Source organism: Podarcis muralis, chromosome 7, assembly GCF_964188315.1.
Source record: "Podarcis muralis chromosome 7, rPodMur119.hap1.1, whole genome shotgun sequence".
In the NCBI taxonomy this organism is placed as follows: domain Eukaryota; kingdom Metazoa; phylum Chordata; class Lepidosauria; order Squamata; family Lacertidae; genus Podarcis; species Podarcis muralis.
This window is the reverse complement of record NC_135661.1, coordinates 22,586,429-22,610,857: the sequence shown is the minus strand read 5'-3', so window position 1 is coordinate 22,610,857 and position 24,429 is coordinate 22,586,429. Positions and strand designations below refer to the sequence as shown.

The 24,429-nt window shown below is 45.4% G+C and overlaps 1 protein-coding gene across 14 annotated transcripts in view; it reads left to right on the top strand.

The window, feature by feature from the left end:
• RERE (arginine-glutamic acid dipeptide repeats) overlaps positions 1–24,429 on the top strand; it is a 346,045-nt gene that overhangs the window by 251,766 nt on the left and 69,850 nt on the right. For all 14 annotated transcript variants that reach the window (XM_028740762.2, XM_077931377.1, XM_028740768.2 and 11 more), the window contains one exon: positions 21,581–21,661. In XM_028740762.2, the coding sequence (XP_028596595.2) occupies positions 21,581–21,661 (81 nt within the window). The remainder of the gene's footprint in view (positions 1–21,580; positions 21,662–24,429) is intronic.

The following is a 24,429-nucleotide window of genomic DNA, read 5'->3' as shown; positions in this document are numbered from 1 at the left end:
CCCTCCACTGGCTTGGAATAATTTCAACCAGTCAAATCAAACATTCCAGCTACGAATTGGAATTGGGGTGGTGGAGCTGGTTCAGGGGGAAAGTGGGGGGGGGGGAGAGAAGAATGGAGGTAGTCTTTTTTTTTTTTTTTGACATCTTCATTTTCAAAACCTATTTTAGAAATGCATTTCTCACTGGTGCAGAACTGAGTGGCACAGGCTTTGTTTGGGCAGGTAATTTCCAGGGTGCCGAAAACTCGTGAGCCAGCGTTGTTCTCAGGCTCCCGTCCCACTGAGCTGGTGTTGCCTTTGCAGGTTCTCTCCTGCCTCCTATGTCCCTCCTTCCATTCCTAAACCTCCTTCGTTGGTAACTTTCTAAAAAGAAATTGGCACACTTTCCCTTAAACTAGATGTTTTTATACGGAGGCCCCTGTGCAAAAAGAAAGGGAACTTATGAATCATCTGCTTGCGGGGAGGAGGGAGAAAGAGCTCCTTTTTATCCATTGCTGCCAAGCTCGCCGTGTGAGCCCAGCTTCTTCTCCCGGTAATTGGATAGCCACGTTGTAGAAACGGATCAGTCGCTTCTGCGGAGATCTTAAACGCTTCTGACAAAAGCCTAATGGAGGTTTGAACAAACTGGGCCCTGCCGCGGCCTTTCAGCGCTTGTTGCGCAACGCTTGACGCTGCAGCCAAAGGCATGAGCGGCGAGGGACCATGCGGGGAGGAAGGAGGGGGGAGAAAGTCGCTGGGTTGGTAGCTGCTGCCTGATGGGTGTCCACAGCGATGGCTGCTTCAGCTTCTTCAGCACAGAAATCTTCTTAACTTTCTGGGTTCCGGCCAAGCTCTTTGCTGCTCTCTCCAATCAGGGCTAGGCCTGGCTTGCCTTCTCCAAGCGATCGCTTACAGTGTCTTGCATATTTGGGCCAGGATCCAAGGAGCTACTTCAGGCACACCCAAGGTCTCGTCTGCCCCCAGTGTTGAATTTTTTTAAAAAAATTTTTACTGCTTTTCTTTGAACAGCAGACTCCCCACCCTCCTGAATCCCCATGCTTATTTTTGAACTCCCTTCGTTTTCAGAGGGGCTTTGCTATGCAGGGAACAGAACTCCTAGGCCAGCCCCCGCCAGGCCTTCTCTCCCCTCCACTGTCATCTGGGGGGCAGCCATTCCACCAGGCTGCCTCAGTGGGAGAGATAGCAAGCAGAAGGCTCATTTCATCCACTTTGCTGAAGGCCCAGCTCCTTCAGGCACCTCCTGTGCCCTCCTCCCCAAGCTGTGCCAGCTGGACATTATAGGAGCAACTGCTTAGAAACTGGTGTCAGTGTTTTTGTTTTTATTTTCCTCTTCCCTCCCTGTCCCCTTTCCCTTGTGTGTCAGGGTTTTTTTTTAAAAAAATATGTTATTGTCTTGTTTTGATGAACAGTAGAAGAAGAGTGTTGCTGTATTTGTATTGTTCAGTTTATTTATTACACTGTCATCTCACCTTTCTTCCAGTGAGCTCAAGGTGGCATACAGGGTGCTTCCCCCCCTTTTAATTTTATTTTTGGATTTTCAGTTTTACAAACAAACAATAACAACAACAAAGGAAACAAAACACAGACATCATATCCCCTTTGACTTCCCTCCCCCCCTTTTGTGGCACTGTGGGTTAAACCACAGAGCCTAGGACTTGCGATCAGGAGGTCGGCGGTTCAAATCCCTGTGACGGGGTGAGCTCCCGTTGCTCGGTCCCTGCTCCTGCCAACCTAGCAGTTCGAAAGCACGTCAAAGTGCAAGTAGATAAATAGGTACCACTCTGGTGGGAAGGTAAACAGCGTTTCCATGCACTGCTCTGGTTCGCCAGAAGCGGCTTAGTCATGCTGGCCACATGACCCGGAAGCTGTACGCCGGCTCCCTTGGCCAGTAAAGCAAGATGAGCGCCGCAACCCCAGAGTCGGCCACGACTGGACCTAATGGTCAGGGGTCCCTTTATCTTTATGTTTAATTTTTCGTTCTGCATCTCATCACTAACTCCAATTATTGTCCAATTATTAAGAACTTGTCCTTAATCAATCCATAGTTCAAAAATTTACTACAAGTTATCATGATGCTTCCCCTTTTATCCCCACAACAACCCTGTGAGGTAGCTTAGGCCAAGGGCCTGTGCCTGGGCTCAAGGTCACTCAGTAAGCTTCATGGCCAAGTGTGGATTTGAACCATGGCCTTCTGGGGCCTGGTCCACATTCTAGCCATTACCCCACCCTGACTCTCATTTAGTTACGGGTTTTTTGCCTTCACTTGCCTATTGACGGCTTGCATCTTAACGCCTGGATTAGGTTCAGAGACATGACACTTTCACTTTCCTCTTCTGTTTAAGGAGATTTATTTCTTCCCTCTTTGGAACAGCTGCAGTTTCCAAATGCACGCTTCCAGTTCATTAAAGTAGCTTTATGAAAAGAGCCTATATGCTCCTCTCTTCTTCCTTCTTGCTTTTGTTGTCATTAAAGAGAGAGCGAGAGAGCAAGCTATAACAAAACAAAAAATATTTTTGCTCAGATGGCTGAGAAAAAAGGTATCTGCATTCACCTCAGAACCAAAACAGTTCCTTGCGGAAGGCCCAGATCTTCTGATGTCTATAGAAATATTGTCAGCTGCTATTGAGACTGGTTTAGTGTCGGTAATGAAAGCAGTCTCGCTTTTCCTCTGCCAAATAGAATAAAAATCTTGCCACGTTGTTTGAAATCCTTTCCCAATTTTCCAATGGCCATTGGATTCAGGACCAGCAGATAGGCCTTGTAGATAGATTATTGGCAGCAGCTGGCCATTGCAGGCCCTTTCCCCAAATAGTAATAAAAAAGCACCTCAGGAATCATTAGGAGCAACAGCCACCAGGATGATCCCAAAGGATGATGTTCAAGTTTGTGTTGCAGAGTTAGGTAAATTGTTGTGTTTGGATTTATGTGGGGAGAAGGGAAGTTGGGAGGAGATTGCCGAGTCCAGGAGCTCCAAGTTTGGGTCCAAAGAGAGGACTTAATTTCAATATTCAATGCTAGGTCATTGGCAAATGATTTTAAAATACCCTGCGTGCCCTGTGAACATGGATGTTGAGACTCTAATCCAGGGGTGGCCAATGTAGCATCCTTCAGATGTTTTGGGCTCCAACTTTGGTCATGCCTGACCATTGGCCATGCTGGCTGGGGCTGATGGGAGTTGGAGTCCACAAGACTTGGGAGAGCTCCACATTGGCCACCCCTGTTCCCTAATCTCTGTGTTTGGAGTTCTCCAAAGAGTGGGTGCTGTGTTGGCTCTGCCATTGGGGTTGGGTGGGGGAAGCTAGAAGAAGGAACCGCAGCAAGCCAGTGCTTTTTGGAGGGGGGTTGGAGATACTAGTGTTCTGAGCTAACCGTGCTACACATGTTTCCCATTACTCCCTTGCTCCTATATTTAGAATTTTCCTTTTGACTTGTTCCTTCCTCTGCAGAGTTAAGCGGGCTGTTTGGAAGTTTCCAGTTCTAAGGATCAAAAACATTTCTGCATATGCGAGCGCTAATCTGGTTTATGGGAACATAAAACCACGAAGCAAGAAGTAGCTAATACATCATGGGTTTTTTAGGATTTCTCTTCTGTCAGCTCACGGTGGGAGACTTTGGCATACATTATACATTATCCTAGACTGTTAAGTGTATTGGAGAGACAAGTCTTTGCCAGATCCAGGCTTCCTACATCTGAAAGTTTGTGACTCCAGAACAGTAGTGTGTGAAATACATACACACACGTGTTTTTGGCTATAACCTGTGTTTGGTTGCCTGTTAAACTTGACGTGGCTGTGTGTATATCATGTTCTTTTTTGTTTGGCTTTTTAAATTATCACTTAGAAGTGCCTCCCGGAAAGATTAAATCTTAAGCAGTGCTGTAAATCTGGCCGCGGTTGGGTGTGGATTTGTTTCCTGCATAAAGCAACTTTAATCAGAACTCAGATTAGTTGTGTTAGGACGCTTCTCGGAGGTATATAAAAGCAATGATGTGGACAAAGTAAATGCAGAATATTTTTTTCTCCCTCTCTCATAGTACAGCTTGTGAGTATCCAATAAAGTTGAATATTGGAAGATTTGGGGCAGACAGAAGAACACCTTCCTTCACACAGCGCCTAGTTGAACTCTGAAATTCGCTCCCATGAGAAGTAAAGATAGCTACCAACTTGGATGGCTTTCAGAGAGGTTTAGACAAATTAATGGAGGATACAGAGGATACTAGCTAGGATGACTGTAGTCTACCTCCAACATCAGAAGCAGCATGCTTGGCCACTAGGAGAACGGGATGCTGGACTAGATGGGCCATTAGCCTGAGCCAGCAGAGTTCTTACATTAATGGGAAAATCCTTGGTTTGTTTTTTCTGGGTCAAGGATGTGTTTCACTTTTGGCTCTTGGTTCTTAATGGGGAGCCCCGATCTGCCCCTTTGGTATTTTCCCCAGATCTCCCTTGAATGGCAGTGCAAAACTTGTTCAGTGTGGTAGACCCAGCCTTGAAGGTAACTGGTGTTCCAACTCCATGCCCTCTTTAAAAAGTAAATGGATTGACAAGTTCACCTTAAACAAACCTCAGCCATAACCTTTCTTTGAGTTGAGGCTCTAAGAGGCTGTGGAGTAACCCAGGCTTGTCAGTGGCCACTCTCTGGGTCACCTGTGGTGACTAAGCACTTGTTTCCAGGCAACCAAGCTGGAGAGCCTTCCAAAAGTTGGACTTTCTCCCAACAGTAAGGGTGGGAAGACATTCTAGTAGCATCCTCCTTGTATAATAATATTATTTCTAGCAGTTTAATGTTCAGAGACCTCCATGTTCATTATCTTGTCATAATCCTTAGAGTATCCTTGTAAAGTGGTTGAGTATATTGTTCTCCTTATTGCGCATGCAGAGCTGAGCCACCCACAGCCTAGTCTTTCTGCCTTTTTACATAAATTGCAAATCCCTCTGCCTTCAGTTGGGTTTATTCTTGGGTGAGCAGCCCTAGTGAATTAGCTGAAGCAAAGTTCAAATCGGGAAGGTGGGAGCTTTCTTTCAGCCTCTTAGATGCCACTACGCTACAACAGCTCCTTACCTGGCTTTTATTTACAAGGCTGTACCTACTGCACCATGAGGAGGTCATTGTCATTGTTTATAAAGATCTCTCCTCTGTGCATTTCACAAATCACTTTTCCAGACTGTCAGGGTTGCTGTCATATCATTTGTTTGTGATCTCTCTCTGCACGTGCACACACAAACGTATATACTTCTTGCTTGTGTAACAGCCTCCCCCCCCAAAAAACCTCCAAGTGGTTTATAGGAAGAATAAAACAATGAAATTATCAGTAAAAATACAATTAAAAACAAATACTTAAAACCTTACAAAATTTAAAATCAACAATAGGTAAAATTAAATTAAATTAAAACATATGTCAATATTCTGCATGTCTAGGTAGACTGACCTACATAAAAAAAATGTTTTTAGCAGGTACTGCAAAGAGTACAGTGAAGGCATCTGCCTGATGTCATTTGGCAGGGAGTTTCAAAGTGTAGGTGCTGCTGCACTGAAATACCGATTTGTGGAGTAAATATTATTTATTATGTTGTGGAGTAAATATTATTTGGCACCTGTAACAGTGTCAGTTCTGCAAATCAAAGCAGTTGAGCGGGCATACAGATGGCGTTAGGCGATCTCGCATATACACATGTGCATGTAATAATAATAATAATAATAATAATAATAATAATAAATTTATTATTTATACCCCGCCCATCTGGCTGGGCCTCCCCAGCCACTCTGGGCGGCTTCCATAGAAACAAAAAATACAGCATGTATGTTTATTTTATTTACTTAAGGCATTTATATACTTCTTTCTCCAATGAGTTCAAGGCGGCCTACGTGGCTGTCCCCACCACTCCTCATTTACAACCCTGCGAGGTAGGTTAAGCTGAGAGGCAGTGACTGGCCCAAGGTCACACACAGTGAGCTCCATGGCCAAGTGGGGATTTGAACCCTGGTCTCCCAGGCCCTAGTTCAACACACCAACCCAGTGTTGGATCCAACTTGGATCCCCAGCTGCTGTCGGACTACAGTTCCCATCATCCCTGACCACTATTCCTGCTAGCTAGGGATGATGGGAGTTGTAGTCCAACAACAGCACACGTTGGAGAAACACTGTCCTAACCACTATAACACTAGTGCCGTGTGTGTGTGTGTGCATTTTCATGTGTGCGCACTGATTTTTTGTTCTGCCTTTAGAAGCCAGAGGCACCCGGTCTCTTGTTCCACCTGCCACCCCCTCTCAATACCCAAACTCTCTTTGATCCGTGCACTAGCTTCTGCATGTGCCGCTGAAGGGCTGCTCCCCTCCTCTCTCTCAGATTATAGTGTTCCCAGTTGCGTGCTTCTGACTTCATCTCACGCGCCGGATTGCCTCGCTTGTTGCCATACAGCCCGTGTGATCGCCGCCTCCCCGCAGCTCTCGAACAATTAGTAATTGAGCAGGAAGTGTCTGCGTCTCCCCCTCTGTGTGCATTTGCGTTCGTGTTCGTTACAATAAGTCCTTTTGATTTTTATTCTTTACAGTTGCGCAGTGTTTAGCGAGGAGCGAAAAGGAGGCTGTGTGTGTGTGTGTTTGCTGCTTCTCCCGAAACAAATTTTTTGACAGAGAGACGTCTGTTGTTTTCAGCCCCCTTGGCTGTTTGTCAGCAGGCCTCAGACTTGCCTCTTGTGCTGGTTGCCTGGCAACCTGGGGCTGGAGCGATGGAGCCGCGGTTGGCGGATGATTTATCGAGGAGGCCGCGAGCACGCTGAGCCCAGGAGGCAAGGAACGGACCTTTAGCAGGAGCTGACATGAAATGTTGAGAGCAGGGGAGCTTAGCGAGGGCAGCCTTCGACGCGTTGTCTCGCGGAGGTGTAATGGAAATACACAGAGTCAATAATCAAGGGGCAGCTATTAAGAGTGGGGGTGGAATAAATACTCTTCATTTGCGGGTAATTGATTTACTGCTGGCAGCCTGTTGGGGTAATCTCCTCCTCAGTACAGGATTCCGCGGGGTTGGAAACGATCTAATTCTTCCTTTTCTCCAGGTGGCACAGGGAAATCTTTATCTATCCATCGGTATGTAAAGACAGGTCTCTCTGGATGTACCAAGGGTGAAATCTTTAAAGTTGGACTATGAGGTCAGGGCGGTCCAGTCAGTTCTGAGCTCAGAGGGGGCAGTGTAGCAATAAAACTGCCAGCACATTTGCAAAGCTAAACAGGATCCGGTATGGTTTCAAATTGGATGGAGCACTGTGTGTTGAGATTCCTGCCTTGCAGGGGATTGAGCTAGATGACCCTTGAGGTCCCCCCCAACTCTACAATTCTATGATAATGGTACATTCCCCTCCCCCTTCATCACCCTGAGTGAGAGAAACCCCTTTTAGATGTTTCGTCACCTTTAATAGCATGCTTTCTTCCATGCCAATTTTTCTTTTCTTTCCGGTTTGATCTTTCTCTTAACTTCTGTGTTGGAGGAAAGAATAGGGGACTGAGGTTTGTTTGCTTTTAGCAACTTGCCTTAGAATAGAGGGATGTTCTGTGGCAGGAATCACATGTCTCCGTAAGCCACAGTTGATGGCCTGCCACAAGCGAGCTGCTTGCTCCCACTTTGCCCCTCCTATAGCAGGAGCAACAAGCCCACCGTAATGTCCAGACCACAGACTTAAGTTTTGTTCTGCTCAAGCACACCGTGGTTGGGAAGGCAAGAACAAAGCTTCATTCTAGAGTGCAGTTTGTTCGAAGCAAAGTGGGAGGCATTCTTTCCCCAACCTGGTGCCCTCCAGGTGTTTTATTCTACTGGTTGTAATATTCTGGAACATCTGGAGGGCAGTTGGTTGGGGAAGGCTGCCGTAATCCATATTATTTCATTTTGTTTATGAATCCATTCCCACGAGGCATCCCGAAACAAACCACAACACAATAAAGATATATTGGACATTTGCATATAAAGGATTTTACCACCGAAGTTATTAGGCACGGCTAACTTAGGCCTGCTTTGAGTAGGACATAGACTGCATCCACACCATACATTCAAAGCACATGGCTCCCCCTCAAAGTATCCTGGGACCTGTAGCGTATCCCTCACAGAGCTACAATTCCCAGCATTCTTTTTGGGGGTGGGGTGGGGGAGGAAATATGCTTTAAATGTTTAATGTGTCTTTGGGTTTAGTTGGAAGCAACACATAAAAACAGTTAAGCAGCATGTATTTATATAAAAACCAATGTAAAACAACAGCCACAACAATCCATACATAAAATCAATTCAGACAGAATACAGATACCAACCATGACTTATCATGACATGAAGACCAGTTCTCAAACCGCCTTTTATATTTTGATAAATGAAATCCAGCTTGAGCAGCCTTATTTTTTTAAAGAAAATCTACCCCCACCCTCTGCTTTAAGATCAACTTCCAGCAGTTAAAGTCTGAATTAAAGGTAAAGGTAAAGGTACCCCTGCCCATACAGGCCAGTCTTGACAGACTCTGGGGTTGTGCGCCCATCTCACTCAAGAGGCCGGGGGCCAGTGCTGTCCGCAGACACTTCCGGGTCACGTGGCCAGCGTGACAAAGCTGCATCTGGCGAGCCAGCGCAGCACACGGAACGCCGTTTACCTTCCCGCTGGTAAGCGGTCCCTATTTATCTACTTGCACCCGGGGGTGCTTTCGAACTGCTAGGTTGGCAGGCGCTGGGACCAAACAGCGGGAGTACACCCCGCCGCAGGGATTCGAACCGCCGACCTTTCGATCGGCAAGCCCTAGGCACTGAGGCTTTTACCCACAGCGCCACCCGCGTCCCATAAAGTCTGAATTAAAGATGGACTAAACCAGAGGAATAGGATGGGGGTAGACTGCAGTCTAGAGCTAATTGCCCCTGAGCTTTGTTGACTTTAAGTCTGATAACGCTTGAGGAAAGCATTTTAGTGGGGAGGGAGAATTAGTCAAATTCCTTGCTGAGCGGAATAGGAAGTGGAGGATATATAAAGATGTGTATACATATACACCTGTGTACTTGTTTCTTACATTCAAATCTCACTCTTTCCCCAGGATCTGAAGAGTGGCTACTTAGGAATCTTTTCTCCCAACCTTCATTTTATCTGCACAACCATGTGTAGTAGGTTAGGCAGAGAGAGAGAGAGAAAGAGATGAATAGGGATTTGAACCTAGTTAGGTCTTTCCGGTTCTTGTCCTACTCTCTAAAAGCTAAACCGCATACTGGCTGCCTGTTCTGTCTTGAAGGTTCAAGGCAGGTCATGAAAGCAGTTTTGTACTGCCCTAGCAGAAAATAATAATAATAGTGGATTTTAATCAATTGCATGGGCATTTCCTGTCCTTCTGTGAACTTACTCTATGATCTCCTAAGGCCAACTCCCAACAGTCATGAAAGGAGCTTGTCTTCGAACAAGTCAGCCTTAGGAGGGAGGTCTGTAATACGGGGTGGCGGGTTGGAATTGACAACTAGTTCAGTGCAAGTTGGATGAAGAACATGCACAAATACCTGCAACTGTGTACATGAAAGCACACATTTAACACACACAACCTTCAGAGAACTTGGGGAATTCTGTTCATTGCCTCTTTCCAAGTACGTATTGATGTCAAATTTTCAAACGAGTCTGAAACATTTTGTTCCCTGCTTATCTCTGGTCACAAAGTTATGATTGAGACGCTGACATCAACAGAGTGTTTTAGGAACATGAGACATGGAAAGTTGCCTGATACCAAGTCAGACCATTGGTCCATCTAGCTCAGTATTGCCTACACCAGCCTCCATCAACTTGGTGTCTTCCAGGTGTTTCGTCCAACAACTCCCATCAGCCCCACTCAGCCGCTGATCAGTGATGATGGGAATTGCAACTCAAAACATCTGGAGGGCTCCAGGTTGACAAAAGTTGGTCTGCAGGGCTTCAGACTGGAGCATGTGTGTATGTCTCTCTCCTGGCCCTACCTAGATATGCCAATGATTGAACCCAGGACCTTCTAGATTCAAAGCAGGTGCTCTTCTACTGAGCTGTGGATATTCCCTAAATGTTTTATACATTTGCCTGGTCAGGGTGCATTGTTTGCGTTTTGAATTGGCAGATCTGCAAAAGATCTCTGGCAAATTCACCATCTTCCACCTGAGTTTGCCCCCCCCCCCCCCCGCCCCGCTTGGGCAGCGTTCAGGCTTCCCCTATCTGTGCCATCAGTCTGTGCACGTTCTCCATGCCTGCCAGGTGCACAGTTGCCGCTCTTCATGCCTCTTCCCCCTCTTGCGTTCAGGTCACATTAACCCAGGCACGCACTCTCCCACATGCACATGCACGCATGTTTATATTTCCACAATAATCCAAAACGAATATGCCCGGGCAAGAAAGGTTACCCGCCTGCCATCTGATTTTAGCCAAGTGTGTATGCAAATGCGCTTATTAATGTGTTTGTGTGCGGCGTAAATATTGCAAATCTAATCTGTTTATATATGTAATTCACACACAGCTGTGCTCACGCCTGCCTATTGCCAATATTTCCAGGCGGGCGGAGGGGGCGGTTCGGCGGGAGGCCTATTGTTGGGAACAAAAGGCTCAACAGCTTAGCGCCATGGAGGTGGAGCCGATTACCATCCTGGGCTCCTTTGGTATTCCCCCGAGGGAGGCCATTTTAATGACAGCCTGGCTGTGCATGTGAGTAGACGGAACGTACCAACTCCAAAGAGAGGTGGCGGCATTGCTGTTTGCTCCCATTGCTTGAGGAAGGCACCCCTTAGATTCCATTAACTGGACTTCACCCAGACAACATACCCCCAAACAACAATAAAATAAAGTTAAACATATTTACAACATCAAGATCGCTTCAACAAGAAGTACATCATGTGTATATCGATATGAATGTACACAATATACCTTGGTACATGAGGTGTATATGAGAGTCTCTTCCAGCCCCTGGCACTTGGGGTTACTGCAGGGTACTACACACTTAAATGATTCAGACCGCGAGCCTATCAACACAAAGTTGCCTGTGTTAAGGTACATAGAGAAATGCAAATTTAGGCTTTTAATGTCGTAGGAAGACAAACCAACAAATTTCCCCACCATTTCCTCCAAATCGCATCAGTTTCCCCATTCAGTACAAGCACAATCGCTAGATAAAGTCATCTTAAACTAAATTAATTTCCCCACATTGACACCCTACCCTGTAACCCAGATCACACAAACTCAGTTTTCTAATAAAAATAATTACTATCATTTAAATTTGTATACCACCCTTCATCCGTAGATCTCAGGGTGGTTCACAACAACACAAACACAAAACACACAATAAAAATAAGAACAAAAACAAACCGATAATCTCCCCTGTCACAACACATTTGAAAGGGCACCTGATGCCAAATCATTGCCTGCCCGTAATAACATAAGACAATCCTGCAGGATCAGGATAAAGGCTCATGTAGTCCTACATCCTGTTCTCAAAGTGGTCAACCAAATGCCTATGGAAAGCTATAATAAAGGTGGTCACCCATAGAAACTGCCCTAACACAAATCCGCAGGCTCTTTGGCCCACTTTGCCTGCGCCAAAGTAGCCATGTTCATCATTGGAGAGGGGGGGGGGGAGGGAGGGAGGGAGGAAGGAAGGAAGGAAGGAAGGAAGGAAGGAAGGAAGGAAGGAATTAACCTATGTGCATCGTAGAAAAATCCCTGACCCCTTGCCTGGTCATCCCAGCAAGGAATTTTTGTGCATAGCTCTCTCTTTTTTAAGGTTTACTAGATTTTTCTGTATGGCAAGAAAATACGTAACACGTTTACCAAAATATGAGTAATATGCTACGATTCTCCAAGCCTGGACAAGTGATGCCAATGGTGTAGTCTGTGGGGAAACTGCCAGGGCACATATATTTCTTTGGCATGCAAAGTGAAAAATATGAGTTTCAACTCACCAGAAAAACCTATTGTGTACACTCTTTATTGTGTACCAATACGAATGCTATCATTTTTATTCCAAGCTAATCCATTTCAGCTGGTACACACCTTTTTTTAAAAAAAGGCTTATAACACTTTTGTTTCAAAGCTGAAGGTATGTTTGTGAGTGTGTTTATGTGCTACTAACAAGTACATTGACGTTTGCTTTCTCTTTTTTTTAATACATCATTTTTGCAAATGCCCTGGAGGGGCATATTTAGTAAGGAAAAGAAGAAGTGATTCAGTTGACATTTATGAGACCTTATTCAAAACCAAAACCCAAGAACAAAGGCTCATCTACTCCAGCATCCTGCTGTCAAAGTGGCCAATCAGATGCCTCAGGGAAGCTCACAAGCAGAACCTGAGTGCAATAACATCTCTCCCCGCTTTTGTTTCCCTAGCATAAATGGCGTTCAGGGGCATATTTCCTCCAACAGTCAAGGTAGACTATGGCCATCATCATGGCCAGTAGCCACCATTAGCTTTGTCCCTCATGTTTCTTGGCCCTACCCCCTTATGGGTTTATTAGAGGCTGCTAGAATTACCTGACACCTTTCCAATGCCCAGGGTAGAGACCTCTCTGTTTTGTCTTCTTGGGTGCCAACATCCGGAGTTCTGCAAACTTTTCCTTGCAAGGTTAGTTTTCCTTCATCACATTTGTATAGCTGGAGTTCCTTGGATGGAGCTCAGCAGCAAATCAGAATTTTTAAGCATGCTGAAAAAACTTGCAGGTCTGGGATGGCTTGCACTAGCAACAAAATAATTCTGTTAACAATCTCTCCCCTCCCCCAAAAAAACATGAACACCAAGCAGATTCCTGGGTGCTGGATTTTAATACTGGTTGCAGCCTTCCTTGGCAAATTCTAATCCCTCGATAATGGAAATCCTGGTGCATAACCTTAGCTGCAGCCTCCGGAATGGCATTATCGCCACATTGATAAACATGCCATCTGAGCTCCGTTAGTCAGAACATAATGGCTTTGTGTATCTTGTCATGCCATTTGTTTCGGCAGATAAAATATGGGGCCTACAAGTAACACATATGCAAACATTAGCATGCTTGTTTCTAGTCGCTTCTTGGTTATTTATAGCCCCCCTGTTTACACATCGTGGCAGGGATACCGGAGAACCTAATAAATTATGTCGCGGAGGGAACGCGGGGGAGCGTCAGCTTGCAAAATGGCTTTAGGAGGCCTTGTGTTCTAGCCCTTCAATAGCCATGGCAACCATTTTTGCAAAGCACATATCTGCATTGTCTATCGACAATGGCCGCTGATCCATCAAGCCACAGAATTTCTTAATGCTGCTTTTTTAAAATAAAAAAAGGGCTACCCAGATACACGCTGCGTTTGCTTTTTTAACTCCCGATGACCAGTTCTTTTTATGGGGCCTTCAGCAAGCATTAATGTCTGTGAGGCCACAGAAATCTTGCTCATATTTATCACTACCTGCCACCGCCCTCTCCTGAAAAGAAAAGCAGGCGGAGCATTTATAAAGGAAAATTGTTGTAAATGGACAAATATTTTAAGACACAGGTGGGATGGATTAGTCCTCCCAACCCCACTTGCATTTTGAGAATTGTCAGCTTGGGGCTGATCCGACTCGCCTAATTCCCCCCTCCCCAACCTGTTTTCCTTTGTTTTGGATGTTTGGATGTGATGCCAATAAAAGGTTTGATGATGATGAACCTGTTTTCCACAGCAAATTGCTCATTCTTCAGCGGTCATTTTAAAGTACTAAAGACAGCTTAGTATTGCTACTGTCAGGGGCAGTGTGCTTCTGGATACTGGCTACTGGGACCCACCAACGGGGAGAGTGCTGTTGTTCTCCCATCCCGCTTGCGGTCTTTCCTTTAGGGCATCTGGTTGGCCACTGTGAGTTAAGGGTGCTGGACTAGATGGGCCACTGGCCTGATCCTGCACTAGGAAGAGGAGAGAGGGCCCCTGGAAGAGCTTCATTTGGCCCCTAGGCCTGAGGTTCCCCACTCCTGAAATAGCCATCTTTTTTGAAGAGTAGTAGCAGAAGAGTTTGTGAAGAGCAGTGGCCTTTCTTCACAATTTTTTTTTGTCCCCCCGCCTTATACTTTTGTCTTCAGTAACGGGTGCTTGTGGGGGGTGACGAGGTGAGGAGCTTATTCTTTGTCTGACCACCCCTGCACATTTTAGAGGGGTGATTGCCTTGGCCTGAGATGCAACAGAAGGCCTTTCCTCCCTCTGGGCAGGGCATACCTTAGGAATTGCTGCTGCCAGAGTTCAGGCGCCTGTAAATACATCCCTGGTGTTTATGTTGTTTTCTTCTTTCCTAAGCTGTCTTCAGGGCTTGGCTCTGGACCACTTGCCTGTTGCAAATATCCGTATCCCAAGGAGGTCCATGGGAGCTGGTTACTAGGGGAATTGGTTTTAACTTCTAGTACCAATCTGTATTAGGGACATGGGTGGCGCTGTGGTCTAAACCACAAAGCCAAGGGCTTGCCGATCAGAAGGTTGGCGGTTCGAATCCCCACGACGGGGTAAGCTCCCGTTGTTCGGTCCCAGCTCCTGCCAACCTAGCAGTTCAAAAGCACGTCAAAGTGCAAGTAGATAAATAGGTACCGCTCCGGTGGGAAGGTAAACGGTGTTTCTGTGCGCTGCTCTGGTTTTTTCCAGAAGCGGCTTTGTCATGCTGGCCACATGACCCGGAAGCTGTCTGCAGACAAACGCCGCCTCCCTTGGCCAGTAAAGCGAGATGAGCGCCGCAACCCCAGAGTTGCCTGCGACTGGAGTTAACGGTCAGGGGTCCCTTTACCAATCTGTATTGCCTTGAGTTGTCAGTGAAGATTCATAGATTGCTATCCCACATTTGTTTCTAGACTGGAGGCTTGTTCCCATGTTGCACTGGACTCAGGAACCAGCTGTCTCTTTGTGGAAAAAGGGCATACACTTGTTTGTACAGCTCAGCTGTTGTGTACCCGTGTACACAGTGCACTGTTAAATATGAACAGGAATTAGTGTAGATATTGTGTAAATGGATTGTGTGCCTGTTCAGTGTAACACATGAACAACCCTACGTGTGTATACACATCTGTTTCTTGTAAGATGAGCTGAATAAATGAATGAATATTTATTATTATGGCTAAACAGCCAGCATACTAAATTTAAGATGAAGTAAAATTATTGATGGAAGGAAAAGCACCTGTTGATTTCAGCAAAAATGCGCAGCGACCCTGGTCTAGAAACTGACTTTGTGTTTCATTACCTTCTGGAACAAATGAATAGTTTTCCTCCTGCCTTTGTGGTTTTACTCACCTTAAGACTTGAATTAAACTCCAGCATGTGTACCAGATACAATTCTTTGGAGTGTGTGTGGTGGGGCCGGGGCGGGGGGGAGTATGTGTGCTCTATTTTGCCCACTCCTGATTTAGCATATCATTGCTGTGGGAAATAGATTCCTGCATTTATTTATTTATTTATTTTGTTCCTCTGGAGCGATTTCAGTTTTCCCTGGAGTAGAATATGAAAATAATTCAAAGATTGCTTTTACTGCAAACGTTTAAACAGAGGAGGCTGAAAACGTAAAGAGGAAAAAGCTTTCGGGAGCTGAGATGGGATATTATAAAGTAGATATTTTATATATTGGCTTATAACTTGCGTAACTCATTCCTAGAAGGCAGCCATGTCCTTTAAAAGCCACCATCCAGTGAATTATTATTTTGAATATCAAAATTAAGTGCCATATGAGTGGAGAACATTTATGAAATTTCTAGTTCTAGGCTGGCAACCTGCCTTGTGTGACTGTCCTTGAGTACACACCATACATTTAATGTGCATATATAGCACAGCACCCCCTCCCGTCCTATAAACACTTCACAGAGCTGCAGTTCCCAGCAGCCTTAAAAACTACAGTTCCCAGGATTCTTTGGGGGAAGCTGTTGCATGTGTTCAGTGGCATTACTTCTGTATGCCAAGAGGCACCTTCCACAACAAAAGAGGTATCAGAAGACACGGGAGAGACCCCAGGTTTGCAGAAGTACAAAAGGCTTTAGGGATAGAGTCTTTGTGGGGTAGAGAAATAGGCTCCCCAAACAGCCCACTGAGGATTAAACTTGCTCAGGGGCCGTGAAGCACTTCATTGCAGTTTCCACTTGTGTGTAATAAAATACGAGCACACTTTTGTGTCCACTGTTAGTCCTACTCAGTGTAGACCCATTGAAATTAATGGGCTTGACTCACTTAGAACCCTATGGGTTCTGCTCTGAATAGGACTTGGTTGGATGCAAACCGTAATTGTCGCAAGCTGTGATTAAACGCAACAATTAACATTCCATCAAGGTTTTTGGATAACCTGTTAAATCTGCATTCCAGATCTGTCAGTTGACTGTTGCCACTTTGTTAAACTAGTGTTTGTTTGGTTTTTTAAAAAAAAGATGGATTCATCTTTAAATGGCTCACATTCATCCATCCCTGTGGTGTGCAACAGAAGCAATTCAGAGCTTTAAATTATTGAACCAGGGATGCTCCTGAGGTAAATCCACAGTTGGGCATGTTAATCAGTTATCAAAAACAGAGATCAACAGCTAGCGTGTCCTTTCCGTTCTCTGCCCTCTGCTTTTCCAGGGACACAATAAATTTCCAAAAGTTCAACATACATGTGATGGAAAGCCGGGGGGGGGGGGGACCCTATTATCTTTTGTAAGATGCTCTGAGTATTGACTTGAATAGAAGAGCAGAGTTGAAATATGTATTGATAATTATGATGGTGGTGGCTAATCCGCAAAAAATATAGCCAGGTTCCTAATAAGTACACAACTGTCTGTGTGCACCTGAAAAGGCTCTGGGCTTGGGTCTCTGGATGCAAGGCTGTTAAGGGTCTTCCCCCTTCCTAAATGAGCCCCAGAATCCACTGAAACACTCAGCAAGTTGGGGAGGAGTTTTTTTTTGAAGGCGTGAAGCAGCTTATAGCAGGGATAGCCAATGTGGTCTGGTCTGTGTCCCCCACCCCCCAAGATGTTGTGGACTACAACTCTCATCAGCCCCAGCCAGCATGTCTAATAGGGCTGTTGATGGAGATTGTAGTCCAAAACTTGGGGGGGGGGGAGCTCATTGGATCCCCCTTGCTTATAGGGTCTAATAAATGAAGGCCCATTTCTTTAAAAAGATGAAGATGTATTTGAACTGTGAAACTCTCCCCCCCCCCCAATACTGGTACAATTGTTAAATTCTTTTGCGGGGAGGGGAAGCAACCGCAATTCCCCACTCTGTGGGCCAAAGTAAATAACCTGTCATAATGCATTTAACAAATGAGGATGCAAACCACAGGAGTAATGCACAGGAGAGGAAGGATCTCGTTCCTTGGCGGAGAGATTACTGAGGTTTGGGAACCTCGGAAATTGCTGGATTACACTGGGGTCAGAGTAGAGCACGCCGCAAAATGGTCCCCAAGCTACAGGAAGCAGTAGCCAAGGGTAATAGAGCTTCACCAGTAGGACAGGAAGGAGGAAGCTGATGGTTATTTAAGGAAGAGGCCTGGTGTTTTATGTCTCTGCGAGAGGGACGTTTCTTTGGGTTGCTTTTGCTCCTCTGTTTAAAAATAAACCTCTGGCCTTCTGTCACAGCAGCAGGTAGAGTTGCTAGACATATCTGATTTCAGAACATTTCTAGCTGGAGCCAGGTGGACCAGCCAACTGAGTCGCACAAGCCCATGAAAGAACAGAAGCTACCACCTACCACCATCCCAATGGTGCAAATTCCATGGTGCTTAGAGATCCATGGCTTGTACCCAGTATTAATCCTACCTATCAAAATTAATGGACATGACTAACTTAGGCCCATTAATTTAAGCAGGTCTGCTCTAGTAGGACATAAGTTGGATGCAACCCAGTGGTTTGTTCTGGCAGCCCCACTTACTTAGACTTAGGGTCTTTCTTTCTTTTTTACCAACTCCCCACCCACTCCCATTAAAACGAGAATCTTTCTCAGCCAACACAATCTACTCGTATTCTGTAGCAAAATCCGAATTGATCCTTCTTTGTGTTTATGGCTACATGGCCCCCTCCACCCCCTGCATAAAATTTAGAAGGACTTTCTGAGTGAGATCTCTAGATGGATTAAAAATAGACTTTATTTGGGGAGACTTTTTGTATCTGGGGATTAGGTTATATTTAGCGAGCATCTCAATATGTTTCGATCCGAGTTTCAGTATCTGCTCAGGACCCATAAAAATTAGAGCACAAATGTGTTGATAGCTTTTAGTGGATTATATGCAGACAAGTCCGTAATAAAGACAGCTGATGAGCCTTTTCATTCACACTCTTGGGTGCTAAGAGCTGCATTCAAAAAATGAAAATGGCTGTTAGGTGGCTGGCTACCTAGCAGTCTGTTGCTCTTTTAGAACAAAGAAACAATAAGCAGAAGAAAACACCTGGGTGTGTCAATACTACATGAGTTGCTAGCATGGGCACCCACAGGGTTCCCTTGTGCCTGGAGGGTCCCCGTCTCCCAGTGAAAGTAAGCCTTAAAGATACATCTTTGTAGACAGTAGACATGTGTGTTGGGTTGTGGTGTGTGCAGGGCCCATGAGAATTTCTCCTGTTTGTAAATGTACCCATGGGCCCAGAAAGGTTGGCAACCTCTGCTGGCTTCCCCCAAAGAGTGCTGGGAATTTGTATAATGAAAATGTTGGCAATTATCCTTTAAAGATCCCAAGCCCCTATTGCAGAACAAAAACCCCAGAGTTTCCCCTTGGAAGACCTGCTCAGATACGTGTGCCATGGGTATGCTCAGTGTGTTAATTGGAGTCTAAGATTTGATGGATAGGTGTCTTCCTAACTCGGAGCATGTCTTACTAACTGCTTCCCACAATATAGGTTGTATAATTTACTGCTAGACCAGAAGACGGGGCAATAGGACCATGACAGAGGGGTAGAAAGTTGCAGTGGCCAGAATCCAGCCAAAACCTTCCTAAAATATAGAGACTGGATCAAATGTAAATCATTGCAGTGCTGATATTTCAAATGACCTAGAACCCTTCCCCTGGGCAGAAAGCACAAGTGACCTATTTGATTTCTGAACATACTTGGACAAATTTATTAAATATATTTTACTATTTTAATTAAGCACTTGGCTGTTTTTTTGAGGTGTCAGGGAGATTGTTATCTTGTAGTCAACTCAGAATAAAACATTTCTTCCTCTCTGTATGCTGCTGTTGGATTTGTATAAATCTTTGTTTACAGCATCCTGGGTTTGATCCCCCCACCCCACCCCGGCCATAAACTCACTAAGACTGACTTGTGATTGGGTTTGTGGTGGTATTATTTTTTTCGTGCTTCGTGTTTGTGTTGTTAAACCGCCTTGCAGATAGAAAGGCAGGATACATGTATTTTAAATAAGTATGGGATTTGGGCCAAGTCTCCTTCCTTTCCTCTGTAGAGAACCTTTGGCCATGCAGATCTTGCTAAACTACAGTTCCCACCATCCCCGGCCATTGCTTATGCTTGCTGGGGCTGATGGGAGTTGCAGTCCAACAACATCTGGAAGGCCAGAGGTTCCCCACACCTGGTCTAAGCCCACCCTTCTGTAATGCTGAGTGTTGTAATCAGCACAGCATGGATATCCAGCATGTTGTTTGCTGGACAACAACTCCCACCATCCTGATTATTGGCCATGCTGGCTGCTAGGGAGTTGGAGTCCAACAGCATCTTGAGGACTTCAGTTGGCCGCCCCTGCATTACAGTATTAATGCATGTGAGCCACTTTGCCATGATCACAAGCAGCAGCATTTATATTGCACTTAGATTTGGCAATCATTTGCCTGGTGGTTCTGGGACGCGGGTGGCGCTGTGGGTTAAACCACAGAGCCTAGGACTTGCCGATCAGAAGGTTGGCGGTTTGAATCCCCACGACATGATGAGCTCCTGTTGCTCGGTCCCTGCTCCTGCCAACCTAGCAGTTCAAAAGCACGTCAAAGTGCAAGTAGATAAATAGGTAGCGCTCTGGCAGGAAGGTAAACGGTGTTTCCATGCGCTGCTCTGGTTCGCCAGAAGCAGCTTAGTCATGCTGGCCACATGACCCGGAAGCTGTACGCCGGCTCCCTCGGCCAGTAAAGCGAGATGAGCGCCGCAACCCCAGAGTCGGTCACGACTGGACCTAATGGTCAGGGGTCCCTTTACCTTTACTGCCTGGTGGTATTAGCAGGGAATAATGAGAGTTGCACCCCAGGAACCTCTGCGGGGCCCTTGCATCGGCTGCCCGTCTTGCTAACGGTCCTCCTACAGCCTTTGCTGCGGGGAGTCTGCCTAGGTGATCCAGGCCGCCTTTTGCAGCTCGCCCGGTGCCTCTTGTTTCTCTCTCTCTCCCTTCTGCCGCTCAGCCCAGCTCAGATCACATGTTAAGCTGCTGCTGCCGCCGCCGCCGCTGCCTCTTCCCTCCCCTTTTGTAGTGTCAGAGCCTCCCCGGGTAACAAGCGATCCCCGGCTCCTCCGGCTGCTGCCTCCTCCGCTGCCACCTCCATGCAGGACGCCCCTACTTGGAGATCCGGATTTTGACTCTTCCCCTCCACTCTCAGCAGCCGCTGAAACAGGCAAAGGAGAAACGCTGCTCTCTGCTTTGGCGGCGGCTGGTTTGTTGCTTCGGAGTTCTTCTTCCTCCTCCTCTTCCCCCTCCCAGAAGGGAAATCACCCCTCCGCAGGGTGTGTGTTTGTTTGTTTGTGTGTGTGTGTCAGTTTGTACGTCAGTCATTTTTGTGCAATCGGTGTGCCCGCGTGCTTGTGTTTTGTGGTGGGGAAAGAGAGAGAGCTTTGAAAAACCCTTTGCTCCTTCCTCCGGCTCTCTTTTCGATCCGGATTTAAACATCACTTTGAAACTCTTCTTTTCTCCCCCCCCCCCCTCTCTGTGTATTTAGGGGAGGAGTGTTGGAACCGAGAAATCTGCAAACACAGAAGTGTTGAGTTTTCTGGGAAGGTGGGGTGGGCTGTGTTTTGTGTGTTGCGGTTTGTTTTTGTTTTGTTTTTAATCATTGCCAAACTGGAATATTTGAGAAGCCCAAACGGAAGTCTTTGGCAGCCCTGGATTTTGGAACTAAATATGGACTGATTCTCCCCCCAAAAAGGTGGGGAATAGTAAAGCAGTCTTATTTCTTTTCCTGGAAGAGATTTATTTGGAAATCTTCTCCATATATGTCTCTCTGTATAAATATATATAAACTTTCGAAAGAAACCTGGATGCTTTGAGCTCGGAATGAGTTTTTCATCTTTTCACAGCTCAGACAGCAACCCCCTTCTCTGTCCAGAATTGTAGAGAAGGAAAAGCACTATTCTCTCGTTCCTCCACCCCAGCTTAAGATGGAATTAGATCTTGCTTCAGGTTTTCAGCATTTATTTTCACGGAAACCAGCAGCTTGCCTTCTCAAAGCCCTCCAAACAAAGCACACAGCCTATGTCATTTTGAGCTAAAAGGTTTTTTTTTTTCTCGTGTGTTTCTTTAAATAATAATAATAATAATTGAATCCTGGATGAGACTTGAGACTGAAATCTGAAAATTTGCAATTTCTGTGGGACTTAACCTGCATATTTGTGCAACCCCTAATCCTGTAACTTTTTAAACTACCGTGCTGGTTAAAGAGATTTTCTCTTTGCCTCTGCTGACATTCTATTTTTGTTTTAAACACAGAAACGCTTCATTAAAGGGCTCAGACAGTATGGGAAGAACTTCTTCAGGATCCGAAAAGAGCTGCTTCCCAATAAGGAAACAGTAAGTATCCATGGACTTTATGTAACTTGTTTGTGTGTGCGTGTTTTATGGCACTCTGCATTCCTCCATTTGATCGTACAAAGCTGTTGCCTTTTAACCCTGTGCTGGGCTTTTAACTCAGCTGCTTCTGGGACAGTTTTCAGAGCTGTTGTGTGCGGGTGTGTGTCCCCCCCCCCCCCAAAGCAACAGACTTGAGAAAGTAAACCAGTTTACTTTACAAACGCGTGTTTGATCAGATGGTGCTGGCAGTTTAGGGACGCAGCTCAGACCTAATTTTAAATGGATGATGTGATGATGGTAGTTGCAAGGATAGTCGTTGGGTTGCTAAACTTGAAGGCCATATTGAAGCCGATTCTAATTGCATTTTGAGGAACAGAAGTCTCTGTAGGGTGGGTCGGGGTGTCTGCCCTGGCTGTGTCAGGAGGTTGTTGTGTGTGTGTCACTTAACGCTTCGGCCGTTAGCAGATGACAGTTTTTGTTTTGCAGCCGATAGGATCGTTCCTGCCACTACAAAACCATCCAGCTGACAGATTTATTTATTTTTTGCTGAAAATCTTGCAGGTGCCTGCATTAGAGAAAATAAGAAATAAATGCCTTTCCTTTTAGAAAGCAGGGGAGATTAGGATCGGTTGAGGTCTAGTGGTTCCTATCTCTAGAAGCTTCTGTTTTCAGAGCTGCTGGTAGTTTCTGTTTGCCGCTTGTAGAGGGGACAGGCTCCCTTTTTGCCTTTTGGTTAGGAAAAGAGCAATGAAAAACAGCTGGCAGAGGTAGTATTTGTCCCTGGGTGCTTGTTCCATGGGACACTTGCGTATTTTTAAAGCAACATCAAGGTGATTGTTCAGCAAATGCTTAAAGAATGGTTTCTCATGGTGGAACCTCTTTGCCACGAAAATGTCGCCGTCTTCATTTCTCTGAACAGAGGCAGGCAGGGAGAGAGTCACTGTGATTGTGAGTCATGGTTTTAATTTAATTGAGTAACTTGGACTCTGAGGTTTTCCTCCATGGTGCGAAATACGACTGTTGAGCTACTGTGTTGTGACACGAGGACCTGTCATCGTGAAGGATTAATTGTAACATCACATACACCAGGCAGGCAGGCTTCCTGCAGAGTTTTTCTTGCTTTTTGTCCCCGCTATGGGCAAACGATTATAAAGGAAAAGTAAACTTCTGCATTTTAATAACTTTCTCATTGGACAAAGGCTCTGGGAAGAAAGTTATATCCTTTTCTTAATTTAAAAACAAAACAAAACAAATGGACACACACCCTAACACACATTGGCTTTTCTAAAAATATATAAAGAAATAGGTTGTGAGCAAATTTTTTTTTGTTTTACGTATCTAACAAAGTCCTTTTAAATTATTCACTCTCTGCAATGATACGGGGTGTGGGTGTGTGTATTATTTTTTTGCAAAGTCAAGTGGGAAAAAGGAGGTTCGCTCAGTCACCCTCGTTGGACTTTGAACTTGCCAAGGCCCATAACTTGTGCCCTCCCCTTTAAAAGAAGGGTAAAAGCGGGGCAGGGAAGAGTTACAGGCTCTGTGAAAAAAAGAACTCGGGGTGCTGACGCCACTCAAGCATCACATTTTTATTGTGGGAGGCCTAAACATTTTGTGTTAGAGGAGATGGGGCATTGAAGCCCGAGCTGTTTGATGTCCTGTGTTGGGGTCTCAACTGAGCGTCAGCCTCTCATGCCTCTAGTGGTAACTGATCTGCGAGTAACCTTTGACCTACAATGGGTTGTTTAATCTCTGCTTCCTGTTCTTGCCCACAGGTTTCCTCTTGCTTGATCTTGCCTCCTCAATCAGGCAGAGCTCAAGAATAGGGGTGGGGGCAGGGGGGGACAGAGGGCAGGGCCGGACACAGACTTGCTCTTGTGTGCTTTAAAAAAGACAAAAAATAATGCTTTTGATTTTACAAGCTTTCTTGATTTGTTTTCTCCTAAAACGACCCCACCCCACCCCCTTTTTTTGCTTGAAATTGTTAAGAATGGGATAACACAGTAGGAAGGGAGGGAGGGAGGGAGGGAGGGAGGGAGGGAAAGGGCAACCCCATAGTGAAAGTGAATCTAGAGCAACATGAGCCTTGAAGTGGAAGAGTGGCTCTTGTTTGTTGGGATCATGACACAGCTAGGACCAGCTTGTTGTACCCTTGGGTGCAAGTTTCAAGGCATATTTACCTGGCCTTGGTTAATTTAGCTGGTGGTGGCTGCCTTGAATTTGACCTTGGGAATGCCAGATAGAATGCATTACAACTGAGGATCTCTTGTTTTGGATGATATTGTTTGGAGCTTGCCTGCGCTTGTTATTTTTATTATTTAAATACTAAGCATCTGGACCCCAGAATTTTTTTACCTACCAATAGCATCCTTTGACCCAGAACCCAGTCCAAGGGCAGTGAAGAGGAGTTAGTTTTGGTGAGTTGTAGCCAAAGCTAGTCCTACTCAAGAGTAGACCAGCTGAAATTAATGGATATGGCTAACTTAGGCCCATTAAATTAACTGGGTCTTCTTGAGTGGATGTGCCTTCTGCATATTATATTAGAATCATAGCCTTAGGCTAATATTCTCTGACTTGAGTTTGTTCATGTGTATTAAATGGCAGTGTGAGCTTAAATTCCTTCTGGTTTGAAATTTCATCATCTTGCAAACAAGTCCACAAAAAATTGCTAGCCTACTATGGTTTTTATTAGCCTGCTTTCACATATGGATGGGATATAAGTGCATTTAAATCATTAATAAAATGAACATGTTAGTCACCCATGGCATAAA